Source organism: Mycteria americana, chromosome 5 (genome assembly GCF_035582795.1).
Source record: "Mycteria americana isolate JAX WOST 10 ecotype Jacksonville Zoo and Gardens chromosome 5, USCA_MyAme_1.0, whole genome shotgun sequence".
Lineage (NCBI taxonomy): Eukaryota > Metazoa > Chordata > Aves > Ciconiiformes > Ciconiidae > Mycteria > Mycteria americana.
Window position 1 is genome coordinate 9,747,172 of NC_134369.1, and position 21,919 is coordinate 9,769,090.

The 21,919-nt window shown below is 39.7% G+C and overlaps 1 protein-coding gene across 1 annotated transcript in view; it reads left to right on the plus strand.

Annotated features, from left to right (window-relative positions):
- The window catches only part of KIAA1549L (KIAA1549 like), a 138,160-nt gene that overhangs the window by 107,804 nt on the left and 8,437 nt on the right, over nt 1–21,919 (plus strand). The window contains exons 15-20 of the mRNA XM_075501604.1: nt 918–1,096; nt 2,734–2,951; nt 7,724–7,853; nt 13,264–13,611; nt 20,161–20,258; nt 21,490–21,635. Of these exons, the coding sequence (XP_075357719.1) occupies nt 918–1,096; nt 2,734–2,951; nt 7,724–7,853; nt 13,264–13,611; nt 20,161–20,258; nt 21,490–21,635 (1,119 nt within the window). The remainder of the gene's footprint in view (nt 1–917; nt 1,097–2,733; nt 2,952–7,723; nt 7,854–13,263; nt 13,612–20,160; nt 20,259–21,489; nt 21,636–21,919) is intronic.

The following is a 21,919-nucleotide window of genomic DNA, read 5'->3' on the forward strand; positions in this document are numbered from 1 at the left end:
ATTCAAAAATGTTTGCAAGAATCTCTCTGTAGAATTTGTGCTCACGCTTTAGAGTCATTCTTTTATTCCAAAATGAGGATAAAAGGTTTAAGATTCAACAGCTGACAAGGTGATGCAGGTTTACAAACAAAAATTTGGAGGAGAAAGGGCTCAACTGTATGTGAAAGTTAACCATTTACCATTTATATAGAAATCTAAAACTAAAGATGCTTTGCCATGCCATTTAATTTTAAAGATTTTCAGAAGCCTTCTCGTGTCTCTTAAGAAATTTTAATGGTTTAGCTTTACAGCCACCTGAGGTACTGCTTTGCAAAGCAAAAAAAAAAAAAAAACCCACCATAAACTTGGACACCATCAGTTTCTTAAGCATGTTTTAACACACAACAGTAATGCTTTCATTTTAACAGATGGCATTTTTAGCATTAAAAACTTTTGCTAAAATCAGTAGGTTTATTTTTCAACTTTTGAGAATGCCCATGCTCTTGCAGTATAAAACAAAAAAAGCTGCACTCTTGGGTTAGAGCAGGTGTAACTACTGATGCCTTGGCATGTGGAGACTTGTGTGTGTGCACATATAACATCTTTTCCATGTGAAACCTAGATGTACTTTGACTTTCATTGTCATCTTCGTACAATTTTCTGAATTTTCTGTGTCATTCTTTCTCCTTTTTTTTTTTTTGCATCTTATTAGTGCAGATTGGAAATCAACCTTCTTTGGGGAGTGCCAGACAATCTTTGACTACATAATGTTATCTGTAATCTAATGGGGTGTTTTTCCAGTGTAAAGGTCTCCCAGGTCTGCTCCTCGAGTGTACTGAGCACATCATTAATCTAAAGCATGTGCTCACTGAATTTCACCTTGAACATGCAGTAAAAATATCTGTGTCTTTATGCTGAATAAGTTTGATGTGCTTTAGTGCCCATAAGTGATGAAGAGGAAGGAGGCATTCTCTTTGATAACATTGCCAAATCTGCCATTGACCCCTTCGACACCTCTTCTGGATCGGTACAGCTGATAGCTATCAAACCCGTGGCACTACCCGCTGTTCATGCTGCATCAGATAGGAGCCAGGAATCTGCCATCATTAATGGAGAGGTAAGGACTGTCTGATAATGTCTCCAGCTGTTTCCTTGGCTACCTCCACAGGTGGAACAGTCTTAAGCCTGTTAGAGTTGAGGACTGATAGGAACTTTTCACCCTGATGCTATATAAAGTCCCATTAGAGTTATGGGCTCAGAGGTCTGAGAATTTATGATCTGCTTTTTTGCAATGCACCTGTGAACGCATGTGACCTTGGAAGAGGCAATTGTCTATATTCCTCCCTTCTCAATATCCTTCTCTCCTATCATATTAGTTTTAACAAGATGAGTAATGAAGGCAGAGAGCAGAATAATATCTTTGTCTACAGGAATACTGTGGCTGAACATGGAAACGTATACAGATCATCTGGGTCCCAAGCTGATCTTCCTATACTGAGCAATGCATCTCATTCAGAGCAAGAAGGGGTGGAACAGCACCATGGCTTTGCTCAGCCCGCGCTCCAGCCTGCGCGCAGAGGGTGCAGTTGTTTCCTGGGAACAAAGTGGGATGGCACAAGTGTCTGATGCAGGCACTGGCCAAAAAACATGCTTTGGCTCCAACACTTGCACGATTATTCATGTTTTCATGTAGATTTAATCAAGACTGGTCCACTTACAAAGGACCGAGGCTTTTATATAATTGTTAAACACGATGAGGACAAGCCAGAGAGGTGTCCTGTTTGCAAACTTGCACTGCAACAGTCATTTAAAGATCAGCCAGAATCTCCCTGATGATGTTTAAACGCAACAGGGAGGGCTGATGCCAGAGATCCAGTAAAAGACAGTGTCATCGGGCTTCCCACATGGGCCTGGATTAGAGGAGTCTGTTGTGCTCCCTTTCGTACTTGTATTTTAAGCCCTGATGTGCCATGTAGTTTCCAAACTCAGAGAAAGGCTTATTCAGACTTCAGCATCTATTTTCTGTAAGTCAACAGGATGGCACTCCTGGTGCTGTGTGCTCTCTTGTACATACATTTCTTGAAATTTGTGAGAAGACTGTAGAATTTGACTCTGGAAGCACAAAGCCCAGGTAAATTGCTCATTTCCACGTAACCGACAATTTGAAGCAGGAGGGAAATTTTCTCAATACTTAGGAGCATCCATGGGACCTGACCTGTACCAGGTCAGACCAGATCCATTTATTTAAGGATCCTGTCTCTGACAGGGGCCCGTAACAGATTTGTAAGGAAGCATATAAATAAGAGGAACATATGATGATATTTCACCAGAGCTCTTCCCTGGCCACCAGTGACAACTGGTTTAAGGTTTTGCGTAGTGAAGGGCAATGTCTCTCTACTTACGGGACCCCAGAAGAGTTTTCATCAGCGAGTTCTCCCCACGGTGCCCAAAAGCAAGCATGGCGTTGGGTCACGACAATTGGCTATCATCATCACTGTTTTTCTTCAGTGGGTGTATCTGAGTCACTGTTGTGATGGTACATAGTTTTTAGGCTAAAATTATTTAACCATCTGCCAAGCCATAAAAATGCAGCGACTCTGTTCACTTGCAGTTCCTCTCTGCTTACAGATGGCATGGTGTGGTACAAAAAGCGCTCTGTAAAATGACACATGCAGCGCAGCAAACACACTCCAACAATACCGTTTGGAAGTAGCCAGCCCAGCACCATCCTTTAAATGTCTTTTTGCCTTTTAGGTGAACAAGGCTTTGAAGCAGAAGTCCGATATAGAACATTACCGCAACAAGCTGCGCTTGAAAGCCAAGAGGAAGGGGTACTATGATTTCCCACAGGTTGATAACAACAAGGGGCTGACAGACAGAAAAAGGATGTATGAAAAAAACCAGAAAGAGCTTGACCACATTTTGGATCCAGATGCAGATGTCTCGTCTCCGTTTGCTGAGCCTAAGAACAGGTGAGACTTTTTATATGCAGTTCTTCATCTGGGAGGAAAGTTGATGTCCAGGGGTTGTAGGCAATCAAAGGGGCCGTTCTTAATGAGCCAACTGTTTGCTGTATGGTCAGCTGGTCCCTCCTACTTTATGAAGAAAAATCATATAACCCATGATTATTTATGAAAGTATGTTATCTGGTAAAACTGCCATGTGGTTAAAAAGAAAGAAATGGAAAGACAAACAAATCAGGGAAGGGACTGTTGCAAGTTCTTGTGAGTCATTTTCCAATTAAGGTAAATATAAAAAGTGGTAGTAACTTTTTTTGGTAATACTGAGAGTGGACTTAAGCCGGGAAGTTAGCATCTGAATTCATTCTTTTCCAAAGTTCAGTGGTGGTGTTATTTTGTCATTTTAATCTGCATATAACTATTGCAGTAGGCATAAGATAACACAACCAGTAGATTGCACGTGTATTTCAGTAAGTCCTGCAAGGATGGTATCTGTAAGGATGTGTGCGTGTACCTGTTATTGGTGATCTTCCCGTGCCTTTAACAGAGAAAGTCATAATTTGCTCATCTGTGACGTGAAGCTGGCATATTGTATAACAGTACTAATGTTTGATTAACACTTCACTGTCTCTTGAAGATGGCACACCAGTAGTATTCATCTCCCCATTTGAGAAACGAGGGGGCAGTTTACATGCTGATTCTGCCTGCGCCTACTGTGGGTGGGTGGGTGGGTGGACCTGCTCCGTCGCTGGTGCTCTCTGAAGCACAAGTTGACACATTGAAAAGAGGAGATCACACCAGTCCTACCCCAGGAATGGCACAGTATGCAGATTCCTCTTCCTTAGGGGTGGTGGAGGTGTGAAGGATTATAAAAGAGTGTGTTTGCCATTGCGCCTCGCACCACGAGGGCTCTGGTTCTTACTGTAATCAGGGACCAGCAGCAGCTGATCTATGAGAGAAAAACGGATACTGAAGTACAGTTCCTCTGGAAATGGCCTCATGCCTGCAGGTGCAATCTTGCATCCCATCTCCTGGAAAGTTCAGACCAAAGTTTTTTCCTATGAGCGTAAATCATGACTGCAATCAAAGCATTGGTGGTGACAGAGTCTTTGCACACAGTGCAACTTCAGCAATTATCCTTGGGGCACAGAGATGAAAAAGACTGTAATGGGAATTATAAAAGCAGAGTTGGCTCAGAACCTGGGCAAAACCTGTGATTAGATGAACTTCTATAGGTCTAGAGTTAAATGACTGAGGGATACTGCCCTTGATGGGCCGTTTCCCAGGGTTGCACTGGTCAACGAAGAAAAAAGATGCTGATTTAACTGTATGTTATGTCCTTGCTGGAGGGTCTGGGGTACTGTTTGACAGTAATTTCCTTGTCCAGTTTTCCAATGAAAGAGGAATAAATTGCTCCAAATGCACTGAGAAGGTAAGATACTGAACCCTCAGTACGCAGGAGTCCTGCTCTGTCTGCACAGTCTGTCCAGAAGACATAAATGAAACAGTAGAAACATTGATATGACCATGTGCTGTACATATAGTGAGGGACTGAGGCATTACTTTGGATATTTATTATGTGTCACAAGCCATGTAGGAAATGTTTAAAACATTACACATGAAGCTCTAATGCTAACCATCTGCTTTTTGTTAAATATACTGATGTTTGTTTGTTCACGTGCCAATGTGCTGAAAGGTCCCAGAATACATTTATTCTGCGTGCTTTCTAATGTGTTGTGTAAACCTGTCATAGTCTATTTGAGATAGTGATCACTGGCATGATATAAACTGCTTGAAGGCAGGTATACTGCTGCAGAGGAATGATTTCATTGTGTAGCTGAACCATAAAAAGCTGACTGCTGGATTTACTTGTTAAATATATAGTCTCTATCCTGACGTAGGAAGAGAGAAGAACCATTTCTGATGCAGTTTCTGTAAAGACACAAAGCATTTAGAGAACTTCACAGATGTTGCAGATGTTTGCAAACAAACCAATTCCAAAGTCTGCTAAAATTTCCAGACTAAGACCTGGAACTGAACTTGATAAGCTGCAAAACACATGACAGCATTATTGTCTTCATTTTTCTAACTAAAAATAAGATGGCTAAAATGGTATACTGCTGGAGGAAAACCTTGAATAATACTGCAAGGTAATGTGTGTTTTGGTTATTGATAAATGAATCAGTATGATTTTATTTCCATAATGAAATAAAATTGCTTTTAAAGCAATCTAGGTTAGCATAAAATTGGAAAGATTTGATATCTAACTTTTTCTGCCTTGTATCATTGCTGTATCATTGTATTTACAGCAATTAAAAACTGAAAAATGGAATTTTATTTTTTTTAATAATATCATTTAGGAGTAAGTCAAAGATTTCAAAGTTTCTTGGGAAAAGGTCAATTCCACTCTTTTCTGTTTTGTGTATATTCCACTAACTTAAATCACATTATTACAGCATTTCCAAAATATATCAGAAAATAAAGATGCAGTTGATTACATTATTCAAGATCACCTTTACATTTTGGATTTGCTTTAAATTGCATTTAAAAACGATTTACAAAACATGACCACTAAATAATTTGGTTTGTTCAAGAACAAACAGCTTTGTGCTCTTAGTACCTTTGAGTCTTCTGTACCATAAAATTCATGTTTTAAAACGTTCCAGTTGTGTTCCCAGAAGGCACTCACTAACCCATTTGAATGCCAGTTGTTAGTGTTCATACCTCCTTTCTCATTAGTAAAACTTTCTTAAATGAGCTAATTGGCAATCTCAAGGCAATTTTTAAGAGCCTACTGATGATATGCACTATTCTGGGTTTTTCTTTAATAGTTTGTAATCAGGTCAAGAATCTGCATGTATTAGCCGTATGTTTGAATCTCTTAAAAAATATATCACAACTGCCTCACCTAAGTATTTATGGACCTATTGTAAAACGTGTATGAAATTTTAGAGCCCTTTAATGTAGGAACATAAAGATTGTCAGATCTGATTAGCCTTAGCATAACCTAGTTCCCCATGTTTTCTGGCAATACTGACAGTATAGTCTTGGAAGAAACAAAGTATGGCACATTAATTTATTCAATATTATATTTATAGGGGAAATTTATTCCAAAACCTCTACTTGTCTTCTGCTTTGGCAGTGCATTTGGGACCTTCAAACATGTGCATGGAGATTTGTGATTAAAAGTCACGCAGAAGTTTTTGAAAGTTGCCTTAAAATTAAGTACCTGCTTGAGTACTTAGTTTAATCGGAAGTGTGAAATTGATATATTTTTTTTGTCCTATCTTTTATCCTATCTGATCATGTAAATGTCTGTCTGTCTGGATTTCTGCAAACCAGTTTCTGCTGCTCTAATCTGTCAAGGCAAAAAGTTCTGTTAACCAAATCTGGAATATCTGAAGAATTATTTCTTCTTATCAGCGAGTTCATTTGGACTGTGTTGTCTCTTCATTTCATTGATGGTTCTTGAGAGGTTAAACCATGAAGTCTTTGTAATTGCTGAATGGAACAGAGGCTACTTAACGTGGTTTCCTCTTATGTCACTTACAGAAATGGTCCTAGGCTTTTCAATATCTCAAATATTGTAGTAGATCTCTTTGTAATCGGTTCAGGCAGTCCCAAACATTTAAAACGCCGGAGACCTTATTTTCACCCCTCTTATTAACTCAAATAGAGCTCTCAGCCACAGGCTCACTTTAATGCAAGCATTTTTTGCCCTTCAATCAAATCTTAGCACAGGATTGCATTTTTCTCTCACGTTACCTGGCAAGCATAGGAGAATGACAGAAAAGTCACCGAAGCTTTCTCCCTTCAATAGCCCCCTTTCAAATTTCTGGTTTCAGCTCCTCAAGAAAATGACTAACGGCCAGATACACTATGAGAACAGCATCTCCTAAACTTTTTTGGTTTAGATGTAGCCTTCTTAAAAGATGCAGCTTGACGAAGCATGAAGTGCTTGTATCACGATTTGGCAACCACTCCTGAAGAGTTTATGTACGGATATGTTCTGTATCTTAGAGAAATGCTATATTTGTTTTTGTATAACGAATAACAAGGAAAGAAATGGTTGCATTGGAAAGATTGCAGGATATTTTGGGTATTGAGTTATATGCTGCCTTTCGAGCACCTTTGCTTCCCCTTGCTTCTGACACACAGTGGTGAAAGCTCAATGCCGAGGGATGCCTTTGCCCCAGCGCTGCTCAGAGTTATGCTGGAAGCGGTTTAATCCCAGGGAGTACAGCTCTCTGATAAACTTGGGGCCACTTACCAGACTGGCTATTTAAAACCAGCATCCTGCAAGCAGTTCCCTCCCACTCCTGTCTCTCTTCCTGTTCACTTTGCTGGGTGTTTTCGTGGAGCGTTATTCCGCTTCTCTCTCGTTGCTCAGGATCAGCAACCAAAGTCTCTGTTCCCCATCTGAGTGTGTCCTATTATTTTCTGATGATAGCACCTATTTATTTTTTATGAATTTGAATCGTATCAGCTGAGGTTAAAAGGGTTCTGATATCTTCTTGGGACATATTTCATCTGATAAGCTCCCACATATGATATCCGTGTCTTTTATGTAGCTTTAGTTTCTTTAACAGTAAACAAAATTAAGGATCTCTTAATAACATTACTGATTTCTAGCACTTCCATATACATAGAAAGAATATCCTATAATAAAGTGGCATTTTTATGAACCTCATCATTTTAGAATAAAGGTAAGTATTGAAAACTGCTGCCTGTCATTTTTTTTGTTTTCTTTTCATTTTACTGTTCTCTTGTTTTGTGTTTTCTAGGCAACCGATGAAGAACTCGGTATACAGAAGCAGGCAGTCTTTGAACAGTCCTAGCCCGGGAGAAACTGAGATGGATCTTCTTGTGACTCGAGAAAGACCTAGACGTGGAATCCGTAACAGTGGATATGATGTAAGTTTATCAGTTATATGCAGTGAAATTTGCTCAGCAAAGTCTTAACTTACTCCTAAAACCAGGAAACTATTGATAAGCTACACGCCAGAGTGCCAGTGGGTATTTAACGTTACAGTACGTCATGTGCACTCAGCATCCTGAAAAAGGCTCAGGATACTCAGCACAGACTTCTTCACGTACTTTATAGCTGTACAACATTTCACAGACCGAAATGCAAACAAAGCATTTGCCCTGAAACTCGTTATTTCCCAAAGTATTAAATTTTGAATTTAGATACTACTTCCAAGTATGCAGCCGCTTAAATGACACTGAGCTTATTTTCATTGCAATTAAAATCCTCTGTACCTCTGCTGCTGCTCTCTTGATTCAGAAGAATAGACAATCAGCTTCTGGGAAATTCACTTAAGTCCAGATGTCAGTGTTTTGTGGAAATCCCGTAGGAACAGATATTGTCCTCTTGCTACATCAGAACTGGGAGAGTTTTGAATAGGTAAATGTCAAAAGCAGCCAGAGGAGATGCTGATTTATGGTACAAGGAACTCACGCGGCCAACACAAGACTACATTAGTTGTCTTGGGCAGTCGGTGCATACACTGGGTGCGAGTTGATGCTGCGTGCGCCCAGAATGAGGATAAAAATGGTCCCCGCACTGGGGTAACGTAGAATTTTTCAGTCCTTCGCCACGTGTACAAAATGCTATAGCTCAGCCATCCCTGAAGATAAGTCCCTGGAAAAGGTCTAAACCATTCTGGAAAATAAGGGAGTTAATCTGGTGGTTGTTCATCCTCTAAACTCTGTAGGTGACAAGCATTTTGCGTGGGGCTTAACTGTCCATTCTCTCAGCTGCCAGGGATGTGTTTTTAGCAAGGTGAAGGAATGTACCAAGGTCAGGGGATGTGTTCAGGGAAGTTTAAATCTTTCTCGGAATTCTTTGGGGCATGTTGTAGGTGTCACATTTCTTAAATGATTTCCTACACTTGGACACTTCCCATCGGATTGCATGAGTCATGTTGTGCCAGGTAAGTGGGATGACTGGTTCACTGCTTTCTGAGGCATTAGAATACATCGCTGTAGCCTGGAAAAAGAACGGTATAACCTGTTAAAATAGGTTGGGGTTTTTTTTTGCAAAATTTTTTAATTTTGCAAAAAGATGTATTTTTTTTTTTACCCCACTTAAATGTTTCCTTTATTATTGGAGCTTTCTTAGATAATAAAAACATTGTCAAGCCAGCCTTCCCTCAGTAGGCTGAAAAACATATCTTTCAAGAAAGGAAGAGGTTTTTTTAATATGCTAATAAAAGGTAGTTTTTCATAGGTGCTGTCTTCCTGAAATGAATGTTGAAAACATTCTGGGAGCAGGCATGGCCTTCTGCTATGAGTTCGAAATTAATATGCTATAAGTAGTTAGCAGAAGATTTTAAAAATATATTTTAATATATTGTGTATATTATATATAAAATATATTTTAAAGCAAATTTGTTAAAAACCTTGGAAGTAGATTAACGAGCTCACGCAGGTTCTGAAATGTCCTAAAAGCCATGATAAACTCTGAGATCTGTGCACATCACACGCAAGTTTGCTTTCACCTTTCTCTTGAGGTTGCGGTGAGCGAGCTGTCCGTGGCACGGTCTTTTTTTTTACTGATAAGTTACATAAAACTCCTTTTGCCTGATGTGCTGCAGATTCACTGCAGTGCACCTCTTCTAACTCCGAATGTGTTTCCTGTCTGAAAGCAGAGAAATGCCAGGGGAAACTGGGACAGGATATTGAAATTTAGTTCCCAAGCCTCAGCTTGCAGCGTGGGCTGGTTTCCCTCACTCCTCTTTGAGGTTCCTCAGAGCTGTGCCGAGCGTCTGACAGGCTCGGGCTCCCAGGATGCCCACGGGCGGGCACTTATGTCTATATTTATGCATGGAATTCATATGGATCTCACCAGTGGTGCAACTAAACACCTCTGTAAATCTGACCTGTGAAAAAGGGCTCTGAAAGAGGGCTGGTTTGTATGCTGAATCTTGTGTCCTTCCTTTTTTATCTAGTAACATCTTGTACCATTTTTTTGACATCTGCTTTGCCGTTCTAAAGGTTCCAGCTTTCTCGGATTCCTGTTAACCTCTTCCTCCCAGAAATGATCAAATCAATGAAGCAAATAGCCCAGATCATCTTCAAGTAATGAGATTTATTTACAGATTAACAAATTGCCTTTTTTTTTTGAGCTGTTACCAGTTTACCCAGGTTATTTGTTGAGGTTTATCTTCCCAACCATGAGAAATGCTTTTTTTTTTTTTTTTTTTTTTTAAGAAAAGAGACTGCTTCCCCAGATTCTTGAAGAAAACTCCTGAAAGACTGCTAGACTGATATGCACAACCAAATCCTGAGGGTTTATAATCTGCCTGATTTTGCCTTGTCCTTTAAATAGGAGGAGGAAGTAAGAGCTCAGAAATCCGCCATTTCATACTATTAGTTTTTTAAAATATGGTTCCCCTTTCTAATATTTCAGTTATGGTTTTCTAAAACTATTTAATTCCCTACAATATTTTTTGTGATATTTCTCTGAATTGTTGTTATGTTTCTCGGAGCTAAAAACTGGTCAGGATATGAGGCCAATAGTTACATACCTGTCCGTAGAGAATACGTAGCTTTTTGTATTATTTTGGAGTGTGCATGCTACTGTTTGATGATCTAAGTATAGGATTTGCCCTTATAGCATCTTTTATAAATGAATTATTATTGAACAGCACCTGTCTGTCAATTTTAAATAATCCCAACAGGGTTTAGTATCATCATCTAGCAAGTAGATTAAGGAGACTTTAACACGTTTATTATTTTCAACATGTTCACAGACAACGGTGAGTACAACAAATGCTATAATGAAAGAGTCTAGAACCTCTAGACTGCTAATGAGCTTTATACTAGGGCAGAAAATATTTAGGCAGTTTTTGGTGTAAAAGGAAGAAAATGACCTTATTATACATATCTAAAAGATCAATATACGAAAGAATGTACTGGTGTAATTTTATTGATATAGTTAAATTAATGCAACTCCTTAAAAAGCTTACGGGTGAATGTTCACATGAAGATATTTACTGATACAGTTGCAGGAGCAGAGTTATGCCAGAAGGGTATAAAGTCTGTGGCTCAGTAGAGGACTTCCTTGTCCTTCGTGTAGTTCCAGTTCCTTGTATTATACACTAATGGTGTATGAACAATATCAGGTTTTTATAATGGTAATGTTAATGTGTAACAGCATCTATTTATGATACTTATATGTTTCAATTGCTAGGAAAGCAAATGACATACATCAGAAAGTGACAGGATGAATTGAAATACATTTGAAAACTTGAGGAAAAGTCATGGTCACCAGTTTCCCCCCAAATCTTCATGCCAGCTTTTAGATTGATAAATCAAAGCTGGCTTAATGTTAACTGCTAATACGCATCCTTTATTTATAAGATATATTTTAGACATTCTGTAGAGGTCTAATGGCTTCACCAAGGGGGTTGTAGTAGAGAAGCTGATTTATTTCAGCATTGGGTACTAATAGGTCTCTTGTGGGATTCCATTCACTGACATTTTTACAGTCATGAGGAAATAGCAGAGCCACGGTTATTAATCATCCGGTTGCGACAGTTTGATTTCAGAGGCTCTTTGGTTGCACTTATACATACAAACTACCATTGCATTTTAGAGTCAGGCTTCTAAAATTTACCTGATTTTTATTTACCTTACTCTGTAACAACACAGATAACAGTGGAATCAAAATGCAGGAAGAAAATGAAGGGAAACTATTTAGTTGAAGATTTCCTACAAAGTTTTTCCGTTTAAGATAAATTTGTGCCGTTACATTGTTCCTCCCCCAGTCTGACGTGTGTACCACTTAGGAATCCTAAAGTTGGGTTTGTGGTTTTGAATTGGATAATATACCATATAAATATAAACGTATAAATTACAGTTAAATTCTAATATCCAAATGATTAATTATTGTCTTAATTTTCCTTTTTTATTGCTGTATTGTCATTAAATACAAAATAAAGCTTTATTTATAACAGGTAAGAGAGAAAACAAATTAAGATCTTCTATTTAAATTTATTGTCAGTTTTTATGCTAACCGTGTAACTCTTCTCTGAATGGCTGATAACAGAAGAAGAAAGTCATTTTGATATTTGACTCTGCAGATAAATATGTACTATGATTGTCCTACAATATATATGACCATACATAGCTTGCAAAAGGTTGGGGGCACAGTTGCTTATCTAGTCAGGTATATAGAAAGCTATTGCACTATTACATGGGGAAAAAAGTATGCCACGCAGGAGCTACAGAGCACTCAAGGAAATTATCAGGGCAGTGCTGGAATTTTTAATAAGAACATCCTGTTGCATTCTTTTATTTGTGGCTATTTTAAATGCTAACACAATTCCAACCATGTGCTATGTATAGAAGGAGGTAGATATCCTATTCTTCATTCCCGTTATCCTAGCATCTTGAATTTCTTTTACTGATATTTAAAGAATTAGAAATGGGTTGCTTTTTCAGATTGCCTGTTTAACATGTAGTTTTTTTAAAACAAGAGCCTGTAAAACTAATCTTAGAGAAGATAGATGAAGTTAGGTATTTCACTGTCAAGTTCTTATGATGTTTTCTGTATTGGAGTTACAGGCAAAAAAATCAGGGGGATGATTTCTGTTTGTACTTATCTGTACAGAAGGAATTACCCTAGGAGTAACCCTTCAAGATAAGCTGCACGAGTACTATCTGCTCGTTAGAGTACGTGCTTCATTCACTGTTCCCACGTTAGTTTTGGATAAATTTCTGTGTAACTGGCGTTCGGTGGCTAGGTAAGATCACTGAGCTGGGTCAGGATATTTTCTGCAAGGAACAGGACCTAGTTTGTGGCGTAGTTGTTAGTGGTCCTTACGGGGTTAGAATGTTCAGGGAAACTCCTAAACTTTAATTCTTCTGAAATCTTAACGTGTAAGAATGGACAAAAGAATTTCAGTCCCTATGGCTGTAACAAGCGGTCCCTTGTAAGGGCTCCTTCATAGTGATGGTACTATTTAGGGAGCCATACTCCTCCTGGCACAGTTGTACTCCCATTGATGCTAAGAAAAGAATTTAAACATTAATTCTAATTGTTTTTAAGTGAATCATTGACAATTTAATCTGCTACAGAGTGTCCCTGCTAGTTTTTGCAGCAAACAATGGAGGATATAAATGGGTCTTTGAGTCCCTGGCTATTATACTCGCCTGCATCATATCACTCCTTTCCAGTATTTGTCATGTGTCTATATTGTCACAATTCCTGACTTTGTATATGTTACATCTGTGTTTGAGAATGTTTTGTGTGAAGCAGCACAAATACTGTCTTGTAAAGATTTTTACGTATACATGCTTTTATTCCATCCAACAGACTGAGCCTGAAATTATAGAAGAAACAAATGTTGACCGTGTCAACGAGCCTCGGAGTTACACCAGGTCCCGTCAGGCCAAAGGCCACTCGGAGACCTCAACTTTAAGTTCTCAGCCCTCCATTGATGAGGTTCGACAGCAGATGCATATGCTCTTGGAAGAGGCTTTCAGCCTGGCCTCTGCGGGCCACGGAGGACAGAGCAGGCAGGAGGCGTACAGCTCAGCACCGCACTTGCCCTACTCGGAGGTTGTGACCAGTGCTCCTGGCACCATGACCCGACCTAGAGGGGGGGTACAGTGGGTACCCACATACAGACCAGAAATGTATCAGTACAGTTTACCGAGACCAGTAAGTGAAACTTCTCTTTAGTAATATCATAAAGGTATTTCTACTCTGAGACACGTTTTTTAAAGATGGAGCCCCATTTACATGCTTAGCACCAGATGGAAAGCCATGCTTGCAGTAAATGAGTATGGCTAGTGGGGTGTATGCATGTGTGCTTACCCATACCCATCTCTTGCATGAAGACTCTTAGTATCTATTTTAGCAGCAAGGTTGCCTTGTCTAAATTGTACTTGAAAGAACGGGCTGCACTAAGCTCCAGGCTGTTCAACAGATCAAGAACTTGTTTGCATGTCTCCTCCTGCTCACTGAACACAGAATAGGAAGCAATCTGGTTTTGTAGAACAGCTACAAAAGCAGGGTGTGAAACATTCAACGCTTCTGCACGCGGTCCATCGTTGAAGAGCAGCGTTGTAAGAGGGGGAACCAAGTGTAATAATCAGAGTGACCTGAAATGTGGGCTGTTATTGACAATCTTGCAGTTATAGCTATTGACTTGGGACTCTAGAGATGGTTTAATTCCACAGGTTTCTTGGTTGACCTTATGTAAGTTGCTCGTCATCCCTCACTTTCTAGCCTCAAATCGCAGCTAACATCCTTACCGCACAAAAGTAATAAATAAGAACTGAAATCCATGGATGGAAATTGTTAATGGAATTTTGTAGGTATCTAGACAGCAGTCGCAGTAGCACTGTGCACACCATCGGCATGTTAAACCACCCCTGAATTCTCACACATGGTATTGTGAAACTCGACAAACATTTTCCTTCTCATATGTCAGGTACAAATGTAAACAAGACATGATGGGTTCCTTTCACATGAGAAACAGCCCATCTATCAATATGAATGTGAAAAGTTCTTCATTTTAAGGCTTTTTTTTTTGGTCAGAAATGATTATTTTTTTGGAAAAAATGCATTTCAAATGGAGTCCCTTACTCTGGCTAGAATAAGACAATAATGCAGAAAAATGTCCTCAGTTCAAAATAACTATTACTATGACTTCCTTCCATGACAAAAAAAAAACCAAAACCCATTAAGGGATGCTGCTTCTCAACTATCTGAGCATATTTGAAAGCCAATGGCACTGCCTGCAAAGGTTCATGCTGCTGCTATTTAAATCATGCTAAAGGTTATTTCTGGCACTTTGAAATTGGTCTGATGAAATTCATACAGTATATAATCATATTTTATGGTTAGAATTCGATTACAAGCTTAAGTGACAGCTAATGGGTAGTCAAATTACTTTGACACTTCAGAGAGTCTTTCTAAAATGAAATTAAAAATACTATATGGTGACAGATTTGTAAAAAATGTAATAGCCATACTTTTTCGGTGAATGCTTCACTATTTTCTTTCTAAGACTCGTTACTCTTCTAAATCATCTGCATGTTTAGGACCTTTAAACATTTGCTTATCTTTCTGGCGTTTTGAAGATAGTGTTAAAAAGTTCCTTGAAGATAACTGATCACCACAGATTAGGATAGGCACAGGCTGCTGGACTCCGGATAAGGGCTGTTAATTCATAGTTTTCTGCGTATTAGTTTCACAAATACGAGCTGTACTATAACTAAGCCATTTACTGTTTTGTTCTCAAATGGGGACGGAGGATTGGGATTGAAAATATCCAGCTGAGACGCGTGGGAAGTGACCTGTGGGTAGGAAAAACGGACGCATTACTGCTCCCAGGACCTTCGCAGCTGTTTGCCTGCCCAGGAGAGCTCCGTTCAGCAGCTCTGGGGGAGATGCTGCAAAGGGGAGCGCTCGGGAGTGGCTCGGCTGACAGGTAGAGAAGGTGTCCGGGGTGAGCCAGCAGCCTCCGGCAGCTTTGAGGATGAGAGGTACCTGAGCACTGGGATGTTTGTTATATGGGGGGGGATGCAAACCAACAATTAGTTATTTTTGTCCTTTCTTAAAATTAAGCTCTTAGTGGCAATTAAAAGTCAACATTAACAATGCTATTATAATTCAAAATCTGGATTCAAAAGCATTTTGCCTGCGTAGATGGAACAAATGCAGACATTGCCTTTACTGTTGCGTCTCTATATACAATGCGAGTGCAAAGATCTGCAGCCCGTCACTCTCTTCTAAGATCTGGCTCTTTGCAGTCCAGTTACACTAGACTCTCAACTTTTTACAAGATCCCACAAACTTTCCAGTAACTTCAGTGCAACTTTAGGTTTTATTATTGCAAAGGCATTTCCGAGGTGATACAAGTGCTGTGTAAGATTTCTAGCACAGACGTTCTCTACCTTTATAAAGCACAAATGGTAAACAGATTGAGGCAAACCAGCAAAAATCTGCATCCAAATCTCCATCTCAGTGTTTCCCTCTGTACCATATGCTTTCAGGCAACCAGAACCACTCTCCGTCTATGTTTCAAGTCTCCTCCAAGTTATGGATCTTTGATTTTTTGCGGTCAACTTCTTGGATGGTCCCACCATCAAACAGTTGTGTATCTCTCCATAGCATGCATACATCTTCTTTTTCCTTTTTCTTTTTCCTTTTGAGGCCGCCTGTGGTTTTTTTTTATATGCTAGCATTAATATCTAGATTCTCTGTAGCTCTTGTGAGGGAATGCCCGTCTGTCAAACTGCTAATGGGTGACCTGTGGTAGCAGGATTCCTTCATCTGGGGCTCGTGCCTTCTCCTGGCAGAGAAAAGCTAGTAAAATGCAAACTCTTAGTGTTGTTCTGGAGCCTCCAAAAACAGGATGAGCAACACTTGGCTGAGTCCTTGTCATCCAGCTACCATACAATCCGTATGGATGGATATACCATACTATGACTGGAGGATGGAGTTATAGCGTTGAGCGTACAACACAAGCCTGACCGCCAGCATTGTACCTTGGCAGATCATGTTACTGCTTTGGAAATTTGCACGGCTGAGTCGAGCAGAGAGCTATGACCAGGGGAAAAAAAAAAACCCCTCTTTATTACAAGGCTGGACCAGTTCCCATCTCTCCTCTTTAGTGCTCTGGACAGAGGAGTGAGAGTAACAGAGCTCTGGGTCCCAAGGTGAGACCTAGCACCGTACAACAGGCACTGCTGGACAGACTTGCAGGCTGAGTGACTGGTCAGGTATCCAAGTCCTTAGAGCTTCTCTTCATTTAACAGAGGTAAAGTGAGAGTATTTTACCAAAGTTCAGCCACTTTCCGTAACAGTGACTAAACTAAGTATAAAACAGGACAGCTAGCAAAGCAAAACCAAATCCAGCTGAAATCAATGTTTGCATTATTCCAGGATTGCAATTTAATAATCAAATTAGTTAAATCATTCAATGAATAAACAAAGACGCTGCCCTTTTAATTCCTATGGTGAGATGTAAGGAGATGGATACTTCTGTAATTAGAAGGCAACACTGAATAATTTCACCCAAGACAAATGCATCTGTAAGTTGGAGGTGGTAAAAATATTTTAATACTGCAACCAGGGACATGTAGCCTTAAAGCTAACTGCAAAGTTTCTCCTTTAGACTTTAGTTATTGTGTGCTGATTTTTAACTTTTTTTCCCTGCATCCTGAAAGGTACCTTAGACTTTTGTGGGTTGTAGAAGACAGGTGTCTGCCGGTGCCTGGACTTTATCTTCCAGAGGGTTGTGTTGTATGTCTCCTGGGCCCAAAGGCTGAAGTTTCTCTGCTATACTGCACCCACTACTTTTAAAATTCTTCACTGATTTGTTTTTTAAACTGTCAGTCTTTTAGCCACAACAGACTCCTTCACTGGCATTTCTGCCTGAAAGGGTGGGTTGGGTCTGCAATCTGGTACCTGTGCAGTCTGTCCTGAATCTCAAATTTGATTGCTTGTGCCAGTGATTGTTATAGCCTTTGTATTATACAAGTCCTCATTGTTCAACAAAATAGAGTTTGGAATCCATGCGGAATGTTTCTCTTTTTAAGTTGTTTTGGGTTTTGGTTTTTTTTGGGTGAACAACAAAAGTGATGCAACTTTTTTTAAAGGATGAACTCCTTTTGAAGAATAAAATTAGGGAAATTTTCTGTGAAATCAGCTCTTTGTTTTTTTTTCTGATTGGATTTACAACAGTATACGAATTTCAGGAAAGCGACTTTATTTCTACAATCATGCCAGTTAGCCTAGAACCAAAGGGCTCACCTAAATCTATAACCGACAGGCCTCTCTAGTAAAACTTTGGTTTAATTTAGCCTCTGAACAATTTTTTTCCATTTGTGTAATGCATGTAGGAAAACACCAATGTCCTGACCCATTGGAGAAATTCTAGAAATTTTAGTGGAGTTCCCTCTTGTAACGCTTTTGGTGTCTGTGGAAGCTCAGCACAAAGAGGACTGACTGCTGTCCCCCAGGACGTTCCTTGGCATGGCGTAGCAGATCTCGTAACAGGATTTTTCACTTGAATGTGATTCCCTCTGGCCAGCCATTAGCAAAATACTGCTGCTCACTCAAAATTGTTCATCTCCTATGTAAGCAGCAAAATAAGTGCTTTGATTTTCCATTTTACTTTTTCCTCCAAAATTTTCGGTGTAAGTCACAGCACATTTGTGAACTGTTCTTTGTGATCCCTTAAAATGCCTCCTTTGATGTCCGTATTCCAAAGCACATCCACTAACACACAGGAGAAAACCCACATCTGCCTCTGTGTGTCTGTCCACCCTGTTACGCTCAAACAGTATCTGGAGTCACCGACCACTCTGAAACATTGGCTCATGTGCTGTTCCTTTAAAATAGCAGGGGAAAAAAGAGAATTTCATACTTGGTACAAATGCATGCTGAGAGCAAGATGTGGGATGAAAGGCTTGTGGAGCCAGAAGGAAGAGTTCAGTTCAGCCTGTGAGAGCACTGCCAACTTTTCAGATGCAGAAGAGGCATTGCGGACCATTTCAAGTCCAGCGCTATTAGGAGAAATCTAATTGAGGTTTTCTTTGATGCCAATAGCATTTGTTTTTTCTATACAGTTCTTTCATTAAAAATCAGTGTTTCCAACCGCTGGCTAGGAAATGTACCATTGCCTTTTTAGATTTTTTTTTTTTCCCCCCACCTAAATATAGAAATACTTTAATACCATTGTAGCATGCTGAAAGTAAATATTAGGAGACTTTGTAGGTGGCATGAAAGGAAAAATGATTTTCATAGACATGCCTTTGAGGGACTCTACCCTGCTTTAAAAGGGGTGGCAGTGAGAGGCGGGAGAAGGATGCTTGGTCTGTATTGCTTTTCCCTTAGAGACACTAACATCAAAAGTCAGTATTTGATAAGTTACCTTTCCTCTGTGTTAACCCAGTTTTGCAGCTATTTGAGAAAGAAGGTATTGGAACACTGTCTAAATGTGTAATTTTAAAAGATGATTACTGAAAGACAGTGGGTTTTGATATTTAGTGTGGGATTTATATTGCCAAATTCAAACCTAAATGTAGGTGTTAAGTCTGAGCTAATCATGTAAATCCTGTAGGCTCTTTCTACAGGCAGGAGATAGAGAGTGACTCATCCCATGGTAACATGTTTTTAGCTTTCTCTGCTGTTCGGGGAGGGAGCTTCTCTGGCTAAACCAGATCCCTCTTGTTTAGAGGGCCAAAGTCCTACCATTGGACTTTGGACTCTAGTTTTTGTCAAAATGCCTATGTCTTGATACTGGACAGCCTCCCCGTCATTTGTTATTTGCTATTGCTCTGATCTTATCTTTAATCCTGTGCATTGCTCTGAAGCATCGTCAATAAAAGCATAATAAAAAAAAAAAACCAACCCACAATGTGTTGAAGAAAAGTGTCAATGAAGTGCTAGAGAGATATCATCCCTCTGTCTTTAAGTATATTTAGCAAAATTATGACCTCTTATCTATAGCAGTACAAAGAATTTAGAAGAGAAATTTTGTCCTACATGTCATTTCTTGGGTGCCATGAGTTTCACGCACATGATTACTCGTCCTTCACATGTATTAGTGATGAAATCCAGAATCACTATGGGCAACATGCTTAATTGTGTGACTCAGCGGGTTGGTCCTGTGTTCCTCTGAATTGCTCTGCTTTTTCAGAACTGTTCGAGACCTTCGTTATTGCTTTAGAAAGTTACAGAGCTTGGGGTTTTTGTGAAGAATTTTCTTTTCATCTCTTCAAGGCTGAAAGGAAGAGGTTGAAATGTGCATTGCTCACAGGCAGCTTCACTTCACTACATGCTGCTCTGAGGATGCTTTCTGAATCTTTAAAATACGTTGTTTCTGGAGGAAGTGAAAATACTGAGACCTTTTTCCTGTGGGTCCAAAGCAGCTGTCGAGTCTCACATAATCATAACAGATCTGCTTTGCCAGCAAGGTTACAAATGTCACAGAGACAGAGTTTAATACGTTTTATTTTAATTAGACTTCATCTTGGCTCTGAACTCATTTGTTCATATTCTCTTCCACATCCCTAAAATCACCCAAGCACTGTAAATTCTCAAATAAAAGGCAATTATTATTGATGCCACAAAAAGTTAACTTCCTGTTGGCTGGCACGCAAAGCAGGTATTTAATTTCTGACTTTCTTTTGGTTTTTAATTTGACAGAGATCTATTGGTGTTTCAGAAAATATTTATTTTTCTCCTTTACAGGCTTACAGATTTTCTCAGCTTCCTGAGATGGTAATGGGTTCTCCTCCTCCTCCTGTCCCTCCCAGAACAGGTCCTGTGGCTGTTGCCTCTCTCAGGAGGTATTTATCTGTTGTTTTATTTTAGGTATGAACTCTAAAAACCACTGTTGTAATAAGAACTGGGGCAAACCCTGAAGGGGCACTTAGAAGCCACTTACAAGGCACTTACAAAGACACATTCATGAAATTAGAAACATGTTGTTTTTATTTCATTTTAACATGAAGAGGAAAGGAATAACAATGAATTTTCTCTTCTATTAGCTAACCAGTTTCAATAAAATTAGGAAATCCAGGCTCCGATTTCTTTTAAAACATGCTTTGCCTCAACTCGCATAATGGCGTATTGTATTGCAGATGTGTGGTAGATAATTGCCCTGTCATTCTCCCTGCTTTTCTCTATTGTAAGGACTTGCAACAGGATATGGATGAATTGTAAGATGTCTCTCGGTACCCCGGGTCTGGGGATTTCTGCCTGGCTTTCAGATATCTCATATCTGCGTTTCTGAAGCCAAATACATGCAAAAGCCTGCTTGCCTTAGCTCAGTGCATACATTTTGCCTCTTCCTCACAGTAAGGCACTCTATAAAATGTATTTCAAGGAATCCTTACGCTTCTGTGGTGGATGAACTCATTTAGCCCTCAGTGCTGTGCTGTTAGGTACTGCCTGGTGCCGACTACAATTCGAGGCACTGCAGGCCTGCTGAGAGCTGCTGTGGAGCACCGAGGCCAAAGGAAACTTTTCTGAGTGGCTGCTAATGATATCGTAACTGCATCCAGATATTCAGGATACGGACACTGGTGACATATTCTTGTTCATCCATTACATCTTAGCTCTAAAGCAACTGGGACACACCATGTCAAAAGATGTTAGTACTTCCCAAGTGCAGTTAATGTTATTTACCATAGTAGTCTCCTACTATATGATACCATGTCATATATGCTGTAGTAATATGGTATTGTCTACAGTCTTGTGTTGATGAACTATGGTAAAGCTCTAGTTTTTGTGTTACATGTCACAGGCAGTTGTTTGAAGCAGCAAGCAAAGCCTCTATGAAATGGTAGTAACATGCTTTGGCAAAGTAGTGACCAGGCTGAAGAAGTTGTTCTCAGACTTCTCCAGACTTACTGTTCTCCAGTTGTTCTCCAAATTTCTGTCATGCCAGAGCAAAATCAGATAGCTCGTTCCTAGCTGGGTTGTCATACTGTAGCTGATGGGCATGTATGTGGCTGTGAATCTCATTTGTCAGTCAGAAGGACAAAAGTTTCTATTTTTTTCTTTCTTGATGCACAGGTCTACATCAGATATTGGCAGCAAAGTGAGAATACCTGAGTCCAGTGGGGCAGATCAGGCCCAGCATCATGATCAGGCATCTTTTGCACCTGGTTCAAGAGCTCCGATGTCTGTTGGTCCACTTGATCAATCAGCTTTTCACTCAGGTGAAACAACAGTGCAGACCCAACTTGCAGCTTTGAGACCCTCAATTTCTTTCTGCATATAAATGGATGTATGGGCTATAGCAAGTACAGATGATTATTTGGAGAAAGACTGTATTAGGTGTTTTTTTCTGGTGCAACTGAAGGAGACCTAAAAAGAATTGCTCCTTTGTAAATGCAGCATCAGTTGCATTGTAGAATACTCCTCATTCTGCAGAAGCACCAGAAAATGGTCGTTTCTGAACGTAAGACCCAGCAGTAATGTACCAGATGGTCTTTGTTCAACT